This window comes from Mesoplodon mirus, assembly GCF_964341445.2.
Source record: "Mesoplodon mirus genome assembly, chromosome: 16".
NCBI classification, from domain to species: Eukaryota; Metazoa; Chordata; class Mammalia; order Artiodactyla; family Ziphiidae; genus Mesoplodon; species Mesoplodon mirus.
The window spans coordinates 32,354,157-32,370,464 of NC_138992.1; the positions used below are offsets into that span (position 1 = coordinate 32,354,157).

The 16,308-nt window shown below is 47.0% G+C and overlaps 1 protein-coding gene across 1 annotated transcript in view; it reads right to left on the minus strand.

Annotated features, from left to right (window-relative positions):
• Positions 1-341: 341 nt before the first annotated feature.
• Positions 342-16,308, minus strand: part of BAALC (BAALC binder of MAP3K1 and KLF4) — a 90,138-nt gene continuing 74,171 nt past the window's right edge. Inside the window, exons 2-3 of the mRNA XM_082601129.1 lie at positions 15,943-16,109; positions 342-1,585 (exon numbers count right to left, since the gene is read on the minus strand). Coding sequence (XP_082457255.1) covers positions 1,475-1,585; positions 15,943-16,109 — 278 coding nt within the window. The 3' untranslated portion in view covers positions 342-1,474. The remainder of the gene's footprint in view (positions 1,586-15,942; positions 16,110-16,308) is intronic.

Below are 16,308 nucleotides of genomic sequence, written 5' to 3' on the forward strand. Positions count from 1 at the left end.
ACTGTCAAATTCAGGATATACAACCGTGACTGGCCAGACTCCAAATCTCTCAGCATCTGCACGGTGCCCGACACAGGGCTGGCATTTAATGTTTACTGAATAAATATACAATCCATGGAAGGAAGGAAAGAAGGAAGGAAGGAAGGAAGGAAGGAAGGAACAGACATTGCCCACTTGTGTCTGAGGAATAACCGAGTTGGCAGGTACAGAGGCCAAGTATCTGAATTTTTAACCTTCTCTGGACTATGATAGATAAACACACACCATCAGACTACCTATTTCTGCTAAACATGGAGTTTATTGGTATCATTCGGTACAACTTTAGTCCTACCTTTCCCAAGTCCAGGCATGTTAACAGTCCTTTGAAAATCATGCTACATTACTCTGGAGGAAAATACTTCCACCTTAACATGTCTAAAGAAATGCTAGAAGATCTTATTCCCACCGATTTTGTTTTGTTTACTGCCTCCGCTACAGATGTCTAACACAATGCATGTGGATCTAATGTCCGTGTGAATGCACACCAACTGGTTACTGACTTTTTAAAGCGATTCCCTTAAATAACACAGTCCTGGGCTGTGCAGAGAGGCCAAAGGGAAGCCAACATGTTCCAGATTTTCTCCCTCTTGTAAACCTGGTCTTTGATTAACAACTACAAATGGCCTTACTGGAGAGAAAAAACACTCAAGAACACAAGCAAAGGGAAGTGGAAAGCTGGAAAAATGCAATGTCTGCTGAGCCTTGAGGACTCTGAGGTGACCACTACCATGATATTATGGTTCAGAAGCTGACGTGGACCCTGGCCCGGGGGGATGCTGAAGGCAGATGGGAGAGAAATGGGTGTGACTGTATCACAGAGGCCCTCCCTGGGACACACCATGGGTGTTGGTGGGGTTAGTTTGTGTAACATTGGATCTGAATCCGTCTCATCCTGAGCTAAGGAAACAAGAGTAACAGAGAGTTTTCCTGTTTCTTGATTCCTCATACATGTCGGTTTAGAGTTGGGTGAAAGCCAACTTTTAAGTGAACACGGTAAGCTTTGTGATGGTGGTATATCAAAAAGGAAGAATGAAGGAATAAGCCTGTCTGAAACAGTGCGCAGGAGCATGGCCAGGAGAGCTCAGAACCGACTGTGACGCTTTCAGCCAGGAACCCACCCCTTCTACTCTTCCGTTTCCTAAACTGGCCCGTGCTTTTGCTCGCCACTTTTCCATCAGACCACACTGCAGCAGTTGCAAGGGGCAAACTGAACATACATTTGCAGTTTATTACCCTATGGGAGTACTCTGCCAATACATTTACGTGATAAATAGGAGGCTGAGAACATCCCAACAGGCTAAGACAGTCTCCCAAGGCACTCAGCAGCGTTCCCACACAGCAAGGGCTACCCACGTCTTCAAGGTTCCGTGACGGGGTCCAGGATGTGAAGGGCACCAGAGAAGCCCCTCTGCCCTTCAACTGGCTGAACGCTCTGCTAGTTGACGCAGTTCTTTGTGATTCTTCGACTTCTGTCCACCTGTCGGATGCTGTCTGCGACGTTAATGGTGACTTCTTTTCCAGATGTCCGCTTAGCGTCTCTTTTAGCCTGTTAAAAAGTTTAAACACAGTGAAGTGAGTTACTAGGAAATATCCAAAGGTCCTGACATTTGCATTAATCTCTTGAAATTGTTACACACACACACACACACACACACACACACAGATGCAGGAAGAACGACCCACAAGGACACATGCACATATACTCCTTTTCATAGGCTGCTCTGTTGAATCTCTAAGACCAACCTAGTGCAGAGCTTGGCATAGAAATGCTCGGTAAAGCACCGTTGAATGAACGGATGAATGAACTGGCGAAGGTCCATCAAAGGGCAGTGTGATTCCATATATATGAGTCAGCATACGGTATTTGTTTTTCTCTTTCTGACGTACTTCACTCTGTATGACAGACTCTAGGTCCATCCACCTCACTACAAATAACTCAATTTCGTTTCTTTTTATGGCTGAGTAATATTCCATTATATATATGTGCCACATCTTCTTTATCAGGAATAGAGAGGTAGACATAGAAAATGGACGTGAGGACATGGGGTGGGAGGGCAAAGCTGGGGTGAAGTGAGAGTAGCATCGATATATATATACACTATGGAATGTAAAATAGATAGCTAGTGGGAAGCAGCCGCATAGCACAGGGAGATCAGCTCGGTGCTTTGTGACCACCTAAAGGGGTGGGATAGGGAGGGTGGGAGGGAGGCTCAAGAGGGAGGGGATATGGGGACATGTGTATGCATACGGCTGGTTCGCTTTGTTGTGCAACAGAAACTAACACAGTATTGTGAAGCAATTATACTCCAATAAAAATCTATTTTAAAAAAGGGCAATGTGAGAGGTTTCACAGCTGGCTTTGGTAGAGCAGCTAAGGGTTTGAGCTTTGGAGTCAGACAGACTTTGGTTTGAACACTGACTATATAATTTCACTGTGGGCAAGTTTTTTCTAACCTCTCTAACCCTTAGACGAGTTTCCTCATCCGTAAGATGGAGGATAATAATAGTACCTAACGCATAATGTTATTATAAGGATTACCTAAGGTCATGAATGTAAAGTACTTAGCACAATGCCTATCATTAACTAAAAATGAGGGGAAAAAAGACTTGACAAGTATAATAAGTAAAAAGTAGGATATATTATCCATTTCTTTTTTTCAATTTTTTTTTTTTTTTTTTTTTTTTTTGCAGTACGCAGGCCTCTCACTGCTGTGGCCTCTCCCTTTGCGGAGCACAGGCTCCGGATGCACAGGCTCAGCGGCCATGGCTCACGGGCCCAGCCGCTCCGCGGCATGTGGGAGCTTCCCGGACTGGGGCACGAACCCGTGTCCCCTGCATCGGCAGGCAGACTCTCAACCACTGCGCCACCAGGGAAGCCCTTCAATTTTTTTATTGAGTGAAAGATTCTTTAAATTCCATAGTGCCTTGCAATTTTCAGAAGTTTCACACACATGATTTCATGTAATCCCATAATAACCCTTTTTCCCCCAACCTTATATTGCCCCTCCCTCCTTACCCCCCCTACTGGTAACCGCTAGTTTGTTCTCTAAATCTGTAGATTATCCACTTATAAGTGAAGATAAGTGAGGAAAGTCCAGAATCTATATTAAATACTAAAGTATTGACTAAATTGCAGGTTCTTCAAGCATACGTGCACAATCCTCCCATTCCCCCTCAAGAGAAGACAGCTGGACCACTGGGGAGTCATTCTGTGCCCGTTCCACTCAGTGATATGTGCTCGGAGTGAGCCTGAGACTGGCCTCATGAGTTGTCTCCATCAGGGATGGACAGAGATGTGTGCCCCCAGCCCCACTCCAGGAAGGCCCTCTGCCCAGCTGCAGGGGGTGCAGCAGGCAAATAGCCTCTAGCTATCCCTTCGGGGTGGCCTCAGGTGCAGAGAGACCCCTCACCCAGGGCCTTCCCTTCCTAGGTGGCCCAATGCAGGGGTATAAACGCCTGGCCATTTGACCCAAAGCTGGACAGCTCTGACCTGCCATTTAGCTTCAGAGCTTCGATGGGGTGGGGTCAGCCGAGGCTGTGGGCGGGCCTGCATTGTGGCTCCACTTCTCCCTCTGCCCGCTCCTGCTTCCGGCCCTCCCTCCCGCAGTGTTGACAGGGCACTTCCCAAAGAACATCTCATATAATGACATCTCAGAGTCAGCTTCCTGGAAAACAGTCAGTCTCAGATCTGTGGGAGCATCTCCCACAGGGTGAGCATCTCCCCATTCTGGATATGAGTCTAGTGTTGATAGATGCAGATTTTTCATACAGCATGGTCCCTGAACATATGCACATAAGCCAAGTGTCAATACTTCATCTGTAGTGCATCCCAAGAAATGGTGATCTATCACACCACTGGAGAAAAATAAATTGCTCTGTTGTATTTATTAGCAAATGATATGCAGGTTTCTAACAGGGCACATATATCCTGTGTAGTAGCCACTGCTGATGCCCCTTTCACATTCTGTTTACTTGGCTGGTGAAACCATCCCTCAGGTGCTTTGAGTTTTGGCTGCTAACCACTCAGAGCTGCACCTTTTTTTTTTTTTTTTTTTTTTTTTTTTTTTTTTTGCGGTATGAGGGCCTCTCACTGTTGTGGTCTTTTCCGCTGCGGAGCACAGGCCCCGGACGCGCAGGCCCAGCGGCCATGGCTCACGGGCCCAGCCGCTCCGCGGCATGTGGGATCTTCCTGGACGGAGGCACGAACCCGCGTCCCCTGCATCGGCAGGTGGACTCCCAACCACTGCGCCACCAGGGAAGCCCTGCACCCTTCTTTTGAGACTTGCCCTCATCTGATCAGAGTCACCTCATCCAGAAATACCAAAGAGGTTATACCCTAATTTCCAGAGACAGTCTAAAGCCAATGCATGATTATTGGGAATATAAAAGCTGGTCCTCACAGGGAGATCAGATCGGCGTTTTGTGACCGCCTGGAGGGGTGGGATAGGGAGGGTGGGAGGGAGGGAGACGCAAGAGGGAAGGGATATGGGAACAGATGTATATGTATGGCTGATTCACTTTGTTGTAAAGCAGAAACTAATACACCATTGTGAAGCAATTATACTCCAATAAAGTTGTAAAAAATATTTTAAAAAAATAAATAAAAGCTGGTCCTTTTGCCTCAAGGGGGTATAAATCTATGATGCCATTCATGCTCTGGAGTTCCCTTTGGGATCAGGCTGAGGCTACACTACAGCTGTTCAGTTGAGCTCACATATTTGTTGAACTCAATCCTCTGCCCTACCCTGTGTCCCACTACCTTAAGGGTTTCTTTCACCTGAGACTATGCTTTCACTCACTTGCTTGCACAAGAATCCTCATCTCAGGCTCTGCTTCCAGGGACCCTGACCTAAGATAACACTCTATGGGTAATTTGAGGAATGTTTAAGGATCATTTTGACTATATGCAACTTTAGCCTTATCCATTGATTTCATGAGATAGTATTTCATTGTTTTCCTCTTCAAGTTCCCAGTGCCTAGCACAGTCTGAGACCTAAGAGGCCCTCCATTTAACTTTGGTTGAATAAACGGATGAATGAATGAATAAACACCATGCATTTCTTTTTTTTTTTTTTTTTTGCGGTACGCGGGCCTCTCACTGTTGTGGCCTCTCCTGTTGCGGAGCACAGGCTCTGGACGCGCAGGCTCAGCGGCCATGGCTCACAGGCCCAGCCGCTCCGCAGCATGTGGGATCTTCCCGGACCGGGGCACAAACCCGTGTCCCCTGCATCGGCAGGCGGACTCTCAACCACTGCTCCACCAGGGAAGCCCATGCATTTCTTAATGTATCCCTGCTTTAACAATCAGAAGTCAATGCTGTCTAAGGACTTAGTCTTAACGCTCAGCTCCTCCAAGCCTGAACCGGCACTAGGGCCTAGCAGTGACTTTCATGGGTTTATTTCCTCCTAAAAGCAGAGAACTCATAATGTCCCACAACCAATTTTGTTTCTGAAAGAAAACGGTGGCAATTATGAAGCTAATTCCATCTGATTTCCATTTCGGGTGTTATTGCATAAAAGCTTTGAGGACTGGGACATGGAATAGAGACAAAGAGGCCTTATTTGAAATGAGCCAAGTTGAGGGCAGCATTCCCCTCAAACTGGTGGGCAGTAAGAGAGCTTTCCAGAATGGAAATGTAAACTTTCTGAACTGCATAACTGCTTTTCTTTAGAGTTATTGGCGAGATTTCACACGAAGTTATGAAAGATCCTACACAGAAGGCGCTCTGCTCGAAGTTCCAGCCTGCCTTCACAAGCTTAAAAGTTCAAGCAGACATTCAATAGTTGGACGATTCTTAATTTTTCAGCCTGTTTAAGAATCAAAGGCTACAAAATAGTCATTCCCAGAACAGCCACAGAATATGTATGGTTTGCATCTCAAGTGTAGTGGGGCAATCTCTTAAATCTGTGTAGCAAAAGCCTGACAATGGAGATGTTCAGAGGATAAGCTTCGGGGCCAGGCAGACCTGGATTTGGCACGAGGCTTTGCCATTAGTTAGCTGCATGAGACATTGCTTTAACCTCTGAATCTGTTTCCTTATCCAAAAGCGGGGATAATGCCTACTTCTTAGTGGGTTTGTTTGTTTGTTTTTTTGTTTGTTTTGGGGGGGAGAGAATTAAGCATGTCACTTAGCATTAATAGGGTGATCAACTTCTGGCTTGCCCAAGACTGTCCCGTTTTCAAAAGGAAAGTCCCACATTCCAGGAACCACCTCAGGCCCCTGAAAACCAGGACAGTTAGTTGCCCCAATTATATAGCTTTTGACGTTAATTGTATTCGCAAAATAATGTCAGTCAAACATACCAAATTTAAATCAAAAACTTTCTTGTTCTACTGAAACCATGACTAATGCTACGACTACTTCTAAATACCAATAATAATAATAACTCTACAAGATCCACATTTGGATAAAGAACAAACTGGAGTTCTGTATTCTAATGGTGGGCACAGAAGGTTCCAAGCCATAAACAAATCCACTTTCAAATAATTACACTGTATTTAATTTGACAAATTAAACAATCAGAACAACAATGCATTGACTTGAAAGTATTTTATAAACGAGAAACTTCCGAGTCTGAGACCTCAGAGAGGCACCCATCCTTTTTAAAGCAGCACGATTATCTAGGAGGGTGGTAGTTGCTGAAATCTAGTCACAGCTTGGAAACCTCAGATTTGAAGCCCAAATGAGAGGGACAAAGATGAATGAGAAAGAGAACCACAATGCCAGATAGTTTCTCTAGAAGTTCCAAGAAAGAAGTTGCTTTGCCCTCCTCTGAGAAAAGAGCTATATAGATACACGGAACAATTACACCATTTGTACCTCTGGGACTATGACATTTTGTATGCCATAGATATTTTCCCCTGTGATGTGGTTTTTAGCCAGCCAAAGCTTTTAATTTAACAGCCAACCCTCTTTATTCAATGACAGGAAAAGAAAACGTGTCCCTATTGCAATTACTGGCTTAAAAAAAAATCTTATACTTCCCAACTCAATGCTGAGAGAAGCCTATATAGTACCTTTTCCTTTTGCAGCTGCTAATTTCACTTCTAAAATTCTTGTTTTGTGAGTTTTATCACCGTTGATTTTTGTTAATGGGCCACACTCTTGTTTCTCACCTGGTTTTACAGCTTTTCTACTCTTCCCTTGCCTCATGTTAACTTCTGCAGGTTTAGAATCATAGAGTTTAGTCCTCTGATACTGCCTCTTTAATTAGAAGTCATTTATTTGCTGCCATTTCTCAAAGGTAACCAGACTGATTGTGATAACTTCCTGGCAGATGGACGTGTTTCTCTTGGGGTTTAGAAGTCAACAGCCCAGCTCATTCTCGTGGAAGGAGGCCCGGACCCAAGAGGGCAGCTAAGTCAGCTCAGCTTTTCTCATTTTCTCCAAAATGGAAAGAGCGATGTTCTCTGCTTTAATCTGACTGCACAATATACCTAACACAGGCCTGCACCAACCTTTTCACAGTTCCTTTTAGACAACGAAGAAAAAAGGCTTACTTGAGTTCATGATTTATCAGACACCAATTTTCTGCAGAACTAGTATTTTTTAATTATAGAAATGATACATAATTATGGTAAAAGAAATTCAAAGAGTAGAGAAAAAGCACAGTGAGAAGTAACACTTGTTCCCATGCTCTGGCCACGCTGTGTTTTCCCCAGAGGTAATCACGGCCAGTCATTTCCTAGGGAGCGTTGCGGGGATTTTCTAAGCAGACACAGTATGGGGCCGCCTTATTCTCTCTCCCAGTATTCTGTACTTTCTTCTTGGCCTTTAACCAGACTTTGGATTATATATTTATTTGCTTGTTTACTTGCTTATTTCTACATCTTCATCAGATTAAAACTTCAAGGAGGGAGGGACCCAGTCTGTTCTGCTCACCACAGTGTCCTCAGCATCTAACTTAGCGCTCATCACATAAAGACCTCTGACAAATAATTTGATGAAGAACATGTGTGTGAAGATACATCTTCAGAAAGAAAGAGAAAAAAATCCTGGGGAACAGAACCTGTCTGCATTGTTCTGCCTAAACATTCTAGAACTTTCCTAGGATTTCAATCATGCTCGTGATTGATTGTTCCTTGCATCATCCCTGAGACACAGCCAGGAAGGTAGTTGTGTTCACTTTTCCCGAGGAGGCAACTGAAGTTGCTCAGGCTAAAGCAATTTGCTTGAGGCCAATGTCAACAGAGGTGGTGAGTTGAACTAAAGATGGTGGGAGGCTGGACGTGGGCCGTGGGCCTCACACCCAGCCTCCCACAACTGCCAGTGCTCACACTAAATTCTCCACCATTTTGCTCCAGGAAATGAGAAGGAAGACCATGAGGTTTAGAGGCAGACAGACCTGGGTTTGAACTCCAACACAGCCAAGTCACTACTCCCTCTGCCACACTGGCCAAATCCTTAACCTTCCCGAGCCGGTTTTCCCAGCTGGGGAATGATGTTACTTACCACTCAGAGCTGTGAGGGTTAAAGAGGATGCCATCTATACAGGGTGTCTGGCTCACAGCAGACACTGACAATGTTAGTTCCTTCCTCTCTGCCTTCCTAAAAGATTAAAGCCTGAGCCTTGTCAGCTGCAACTCAAGACATTTTTCTTCTTTTCAGTCAAGTCCTATTAAAAGGAGACACACAATAACAGACTTCGAGCTGTTCCCAAATTCCATGAATTTATTTGCTGCTGCTTTATTGGCATTAGAGAGGTCATTCAGGAAACATTTGATCTTAGCAACTCCACCAAGGGTCAGGATGCTAGCCTCCAGAAGCAGGGATCAGACTATGCCTCGGGCAAAACTCTCAAGAACTCCCCACACCTCAAGCAAATCCTGTGCAGACCACAGCCACTTGTACGAATTCAGGCTAACTCAGTCTAGGGGTTTTTATTTATCAGGTATCGGACGCCAAAGGGAGCTGCTGCTTTCCAACTTAAACCTCAGATAGATCAAACACTAGGAGGGCAGTAGAACCTGCTTTAAAAGAGCAGATGGGCTCCAACAGAACAGTCATCAATCACTAAAGGTGGGGAAGGGGGTGAGTGGGGCGTGGAGCCATGGGAAGTTTTTCTAATCTTTCTTTTTTGGCTGCATCCAAAAAAAAAAAGTCGTGGCACGCGGGAATCTTCATTGAGGCCTGTAGGATCTTTCCCTGCGACACATGGGCTCTTCCTGCAGTGCACAGGCTTCTCTCTAGTTGTGGTGCCCGGGCTCCAGGGTGCATGGGCTCAATAGTTTGTGGCACTCAGGCACTCTAGTTGAGGTGCAAGCTCAGTAGTTGTGGCGTGCGGGCTTAGTTGCCCCAGGGCATGTGGGATCTTAGTTCCCTGACCGGGGATGGAACCCGCAGGTGGATTCTTAACCACTGGACCACCAGGGAAGTCCCAATTTTTCTAATCTTAATGAAGTCCTAGGCCGACCTCATTCAAGCAGCAATCAGTGAGTACATACTAGGTGCACACCCCTGACGCAGGCTCCGGGGGCAAGGGAAGAGTACAAAGAAGAAGGTCTCTGCCCTGAGAGTCTTCTAATCGAATTGGGTTTTCTGCAGACCCTCAGGTGAATACTGAGTTTTCCAATTCTTCGTCTACATAAGGTAACAGCTGATATACAGATGCATTGTGGAAATCACCACACACACACACACACACACACACACACACACACACACACACACACACATCCCTATGCTGCTACATTGCTTCCTTTCCCCCGGCTTAAACTAGAATATGCATCAAAGTGTCCTTCTAAGAGGTTTCCCTCTCTGGTTGTCCTCAATGGCTTCTTTTTTTCGCTCTCCTTTTAATGTCATGTTTTTGTTTCTCTAGGAGAAACTCATATTTACCTTCCAAACTCTCCTCACGGATCTCGTATTACCACCAACCAGGAGAAATTCTGGGCTGGTCCCATCCTCCTTTCTGGATTAGGCCTCCCTCTTTGGTCACATCCACGTCTCTGAGGCTTCACCTACCTTTCCTGGACCACACCAAGCCTTGCTGACAGTCAGACACTGGAGCGGGTGAGGGAGAGGGGTGGGCAGGAGGCGCAGAAGGACGAGGCTACTTAGCTGAGAATCAGTCCAGGCATCAGCTAATTTCTTTGGCAAGGTCCGGCCACTTTGCCAAGAGTAATAAAGCAACTAAAAAAGATGCAACTTCTGAAGACGTGAAGGCTCACTGGGAGGCCAGCCACAGACTCAGAGCTTCGTCTGCCCCGAGCTACATCCACCATCCAATTTTCTACCTTAGCTGAACACTTGAGGCGATACCTCTGGAGAAGAAATACAAGAGTCCTAAGCCTGAAGAAACGGCACATTCACGGTGGAGAGTAAATGTCTGGAGGCAGCCCAGAGTTCCTGAGCAATTAATTAGCAGGAGAGAACAAGCAGCTACAGAGCTTCACCTTGCGTTGTTTGTTGAGCTCAGGGAAGGCTGGGGGAGGAGAGAGTCGATGATTTATCAGATGCTGCACAGTCAGAAAGGTCCCAAGTGACTGGAGCAAATCAAGGTTTACTAGAGAAAGAGCGCCCCACAGAGACAGTTCCAATTTGTAAGACATCATTTTTGCCACAATCTTTCTGCTAGTTAGCACCTATTAACACTGGGCATGAGACAGGGGCCAGAGGGAGTTGAAAGAAGAAGATGTGGTTTGTTTGGTGAGACAGAGAGTGGAGAAGGGCCCCGAACGCCGCTGCTCCCAGCTGCTCACAGGCATTAGCAACGTCAGCTGCCCCTCGTGGCCCTTTGGAAAGTGATCTGAACCGTGGACCACATCTATGTTGAGTAGTTGCTATCCCCTTCCAGGGGCCTTTTCTTTCCTTCGCAGCACCATCTCAAATCTATCTTCATTTATTCTGTATTATCTGCCTCCCCAGGCTCAGCGCCATTAAAATTGGCAGCTGCTGGCTTTGCAGGAGCAAAGGGTGTGTACTGAGAAGACTGCAGAAAACAGGGAGACTAAGCACGGTGGAACCAGATGACAGGCAGTATCAAAAAGGACAGACAGGGCTTCCCTGGTGGCACAGTGGTTGAGAGTCCGCCTGCCGATGCAGGGGACGCGGGTTCATGCCCTGGTCTGGGAAGATCCCACATGCCACGGAGCGGCTGGGCCCGTGAGCCATGGCCACTGAGCCTGCGCGTCTGGAGCCTGTGCTCCGCAACGGGAGAGGCCACAACAGTGAGAGGCCCACGTACCGCAAAAAAAAAAAAAAAAAAAAAAGGACAGGCAGAGACATCTGGATTCCGAGGAAGTAGCACCACATTGCTCAGCTCCAAAGGCAGCATCTGCATTGCAGGCTGTGACTGTCCTGTGCACACAAGGCAAAGGAGTGGTAGAAGCTGCTTCCTGAAGTTGTACAACAGAGGCCTGAATAGAAGACCCTACAGGGTCCCTGTGGTTTCACTGAGCACCTACCATGCACAACATCCTGAGCTGGGCACATGCTCCAGAGCCTGGGAGAGTTCGAGGCACACGCTGCTGCTCTATCACGTGCCCATTCGTCCCAGCCCTGGTCCACCACTTTCACCTGGCTGGCCCTCCCCATTCCTTCTCCTGCTCTCAGATATGGCTTCTCTTCCCCCAGAAAGCTTTCTCTGACATCCAGGTTATTCATTCAATCCCTTGACAGACTTTTGTTGCTCCCCTGCTAAGTGCCAGGCGCTGTACTGAGCACACAAGAGGTGCCCCTCCTGGGGGCTCCCTCAGCATCACATGACCCCCTGTATAACAGCACTTAACCACACTGTGTTATAATAGTGTATTCACTGCTACGTCTCTTCTACTAGACTGTGAACTCCTTGAGACCAAGGACTCTATTTTATTAAACTGTGCCTTTCTAGAACATCAAAAAAGAAAAACAATTGGCAACTGCTTCAGAGCAAAGGGCACGTGTGCCTGTTCCACTCTTGGATCCTTGGCATCAGAACAGTGTCTGGCACCCCAATGGCACTCAGTGGATGAACATCAGATGAAGGAATCCAAAGAGTGCTTATAGGACCTGATGAGGAAATTTTCCCGGCCCAGTGACTGGACAAACTTGGTCTATAAATCTGAACGGGAACACTGTGTAGACACATGCATGAGGATGCATGTCTTATGAACAGGTTCTTCTGGAGAAGGAAAGCTTTCTAAAAAGTGCCCAGGAACCATCAGCCAGTGGCCCGATGATGTCCAGGGGAACGCGGTGAGGTGCCAATAGTTCATCTTGAGGGAGCAAAGGCAGACCAGAAGAGGTGAGCCAGACAGTGCCTGAGCCAGGCACAGAAAACGCAGGAAGCTCTAACCTGGAGTACGAAACAAGCTAGGGAGAGACAGTATGTCAAAGGCCCTGGACGCAATAGGAAGAAAATTATTTTCCTTAGGCAGATTCTAGGCAGCTGAGATCTGTGTTGGTGCGAGATAGCTCTGCTGACAGAAGCTTCAATCAGAGGTTGACTTGTCTTGTAAGCTGCCACCTTAAGTAGAAACCTTTGCCTTTGAGGAAGCCAGGATGCCTGGTGGCTGGTGAGGTCTCAGGACAGGAAGACCCCTGATGCATTTCAGCAATTGTCTGAATGCTTAAAACTGAAGCTATCCGCTCCCTGATCTTATTTTGGAAATACTTACAACACAGCATTGTTCACTGAATCGTGAAAACAAAATTTCACAATTTTGTTTTGTGGCCAGCTTATCAGTGTGTGACATCTGCCCCCTGGTGCTGTGTTGGTCAGGTGCGTGGTCCTCACTCCCCTGCGACACAGTTTTCACTGTGGCCGGAGCCCGGGGCGGGCTGGCTCCACCCCGCCCCATTTTAACTACCACACAAGCTCCCAGAGTGCACGCGTGTGTGGTGTGCGGAGAGCTTGCCTGAGCTGCCTAAGTCTCCATTCTTATCTGTGAACTGGAGACAAAAATATCAACACTGTAGAGTCATTGTGAGGATCCAGTGAGATAATACAAGGAAGTGCTTAGCACCCCAGGCGGCACCTAGAAGGCTGCCCTCACGGGCCTAAGAAAGACAGGGCTAAGCACGACTTACTGGCCTTAAACTCTTATGGTCCATAACTGGAACTTATCTGCTGCCGGTTAGCATGTAAAGTGGTATAACCACTTCGGAAAACTGTGTCAGTATCTATTAAAGTCAAATATATCCCCATCCTATGAGCCAGGATTTCTACTCCTGGGTAGATACCCCAGAGAAGTGAATGTCCACCAAAGGGTACAAGAATGCTAACAGCTATATTGTTCACAATAGCCCCAAACTGGAAACAACCCAAATGTCCTTCAAGTAGAAGGGTTAAATTGTGGTATATTCATTTAATGAAATATACATAACAATGAAAATGAGGAAATGTTTGCAACTCACAACAACATGGATGATTCTCACTAGCAGAATGTTGAACAAAAGAAGCTGGACACAAAAGAGAAAATACTGTATGATGCCATCTATAAAAGTCAAACATAAACAAAAGTGGTCTATAATGCTAGATGTCAGAAGAGTGGTTATATTGTTGGGGTGTGGATAGTGACTGGCACATCCAAGTAACCGGGGTGAGGGGCACACAGGGGATTTTTTTTTTTTTTTTTTTTTTGCGGTACGCGGGCCTCTCAGTGCTGTGGCCTCTCCCGTTGAGGAGCACAGGCTCCGGATGCGCAGGCTCAGCGGCCATGGCTCACAGGCCCAGCCACTCCGCGGCATGTGGGATCTTCCCAGACCGGGGCACGAACCCGTGTCCCCTGCATCGGCAGGCAGACTCCCAACCACTGCGCCACCAGGGAAGCCCCACACAGGGGATATTTGGAGTGTTCTGTGTCTCCATATGGAAGATGGTTACATGGGTGTGTCACCTTATTAAAATTTATTGAACTTATGACAGACTTGTACATTTTTCTATATATATGTTATATGTGGTAGATTGCACTATTGCCCCTAATCCTTTGCTGTCTCTCTACTGGGGACAGAGTACACTTCCTTGTCCTACTGATGTTGGGTTTGGCCAATAGGAGGTTAGATGGTATGGTGTGAGCAGAGACATGAAATGTGTTTGCCCTCTTGGGTTTCTGCCATAGCCATGATAATATACCTCAGAGAGCTGCTGCTCTTTTAGCCTGATTCACAGAATAAAATACACAGAACAGACTGAGCTAGATCTGGAGCCTGAAGTCAGGCCTAGCCATTCAAATTGTGGCTGATTGTGAGGAGAAAAAGATGGTTGTTTTAAGCCACTGAATGTTGATTTGCTTTGTCATGCAGCATTATTGTGGCAATAGCTGACTAATACATTATTCTCTGACAAAAAAGTACTTTAAGATCTCTACGCTCCACTTTTCTAATAGTCACCTGTTTCAATTTAAAGTTACCAACACCCATCTCTAGCACTTACATGACCTATTCATGTCATCAGTCAAGTGCATCTCAGTTTCCTTGTCTCTGAAATGGGATGATGCTTACTTTCCATGCTCTTGGGAGGATTCAATGAGCCAGTAGAACTAAAAGCACTTTGTAAATTGCAGAACACAACTTTAAAGTGATGGATGACGGAAGTGAGGTTGGAAAGCAAGCATGTGACAGGCAAAGCCACTTCCTCCCATTCATGGAATATCTTGGCTCAAAAGGTGAGAGCACAGTGTGAGGAGGAGGTTAGGGTACAAAAGTCAGGGCCTGCCCTAGAGCAATGACCAAGCTTCTGAGCATAGTTCTGTGGGGCCCAGACTGCCTTGGGAGATGGCAATGTTGCTTGGGCCTCTAGAAGGCCAGCTTATGCAGACAAAGCAGGCAACACAGGACACCAGGAAGGCCACTGCTGCCCTCAGATCTACCCCCCACCCATGACCTTCTACATGTCTGAGGAGCCACCATCAGTGTTTCCTTTAATTGGTTGTGGTGCTGGGTGCCTTACTGCCTTTCTCATGGCACCTCTCAGTTCACAAAGAACAGGCCCATCTGTTCTCTCATCTTGGTGCTATTTCCATTGTGTGGATAAAAAACCTGAGACTCTGGGAGACTGAGTGATTCCTGCAAAGCTACTTACTTCATTGAATTTGCAACAGGTTTTCTGACCAAAGCTTAGAAGGGGAACTCACTGATGTGGGCAAGAATTCCATCATTAGATAACCCAGTTGGATCCTCAGAAAATAGACGGCGCTGGCCTGAGGGACAGGACCAGTAAGTCTTGACAGGGGAGAGGGGAAAAATGGATTTGGAGTATTGGGTAAGTAGTGGACTTTGACGGTGGGAGCTAGAGGGGATGGGGGAGATGAGGAAGTGAGAGGGAGGAACGGCAGACCGCTGCGCTGGTCTGCCAAGGAGCGGTCAGGGGCAGCAGGAGAGAAGAGAAAGCAGCAGGCAGGATGCCAGCGAGGTCCAGGCACTCCGTAGCCCTGCGTCATCTCCAACAGCAGCAGTGTGGGGTGACGCTGTCACCACATTCTGCAACAAGAACCCCCTTGCAGACCCTCCCACTGCCCACCTGGTTGGAGGGTGTGAGGTACAACACCGGGTTTGTCCCCTACCACGCCGGTCTTCTTCCCTGCCAACCCCTGAGATGGCCAACTGCCTGGCCTGAGACTCGTTCCCGTAGCCAGTACAGACCTCACTATCAAGATGCTGAGAGCTGCGACCGCAACGGAGGTCCTTGAACAAAGCTGTACTTAAACAAACACACACTTCCTTCAGAGCGCAAATATCAAGGAGCCGTTTCCGCTGATTCAACAAAACACAGCAACCCTCAAGGCAGGGGGTGGGAGGTGGAGCCTTGCTATTTTCTTTGCAACACTTCTCACACGGCGGGGTGGAGAATTTCCCTCGGCGAGGTGAGCTGCCACTGCTCCTTCCCTGGGTGCTCTCTCAGCTTAGCTCTGCCCTGAAGCAACCTTCTCCCCCCCCCCCCCCACCGTCTCCGGTCCCAAGTCTGTTCTGTGGCTGCGACCTACCTCTGTGGTCCGGAGGCCATTCTGTTTCTGGGTCAGGGGGCCTGAGCTGAGGCCCTGGGGATTTGGGCACTGGGTCCCACAGCTCATCTTCTTTTCTGGGTTGGATATTCCACTTGGGGCTGTCGATCGGGGCACACCGTTGGAGGACACGCCATCTTCCAGCCCACCTGGGGGAGGGAAGCAGAGGACGCGACTAGAGTCTTGCACAAAAGCAGTTACTGAAAACAGTCTCCAAGAGTGTGGGAAAAAAGACAGCCAAGGAGAAGAAAAAAAGTCAAGCAGAAATCCCACCATGCAGAGCTACCATTTTCTATAAGAACATGTGTGGTGTTTTTTTTTGTTTTTTTTTACAAAAATGAGACTTTA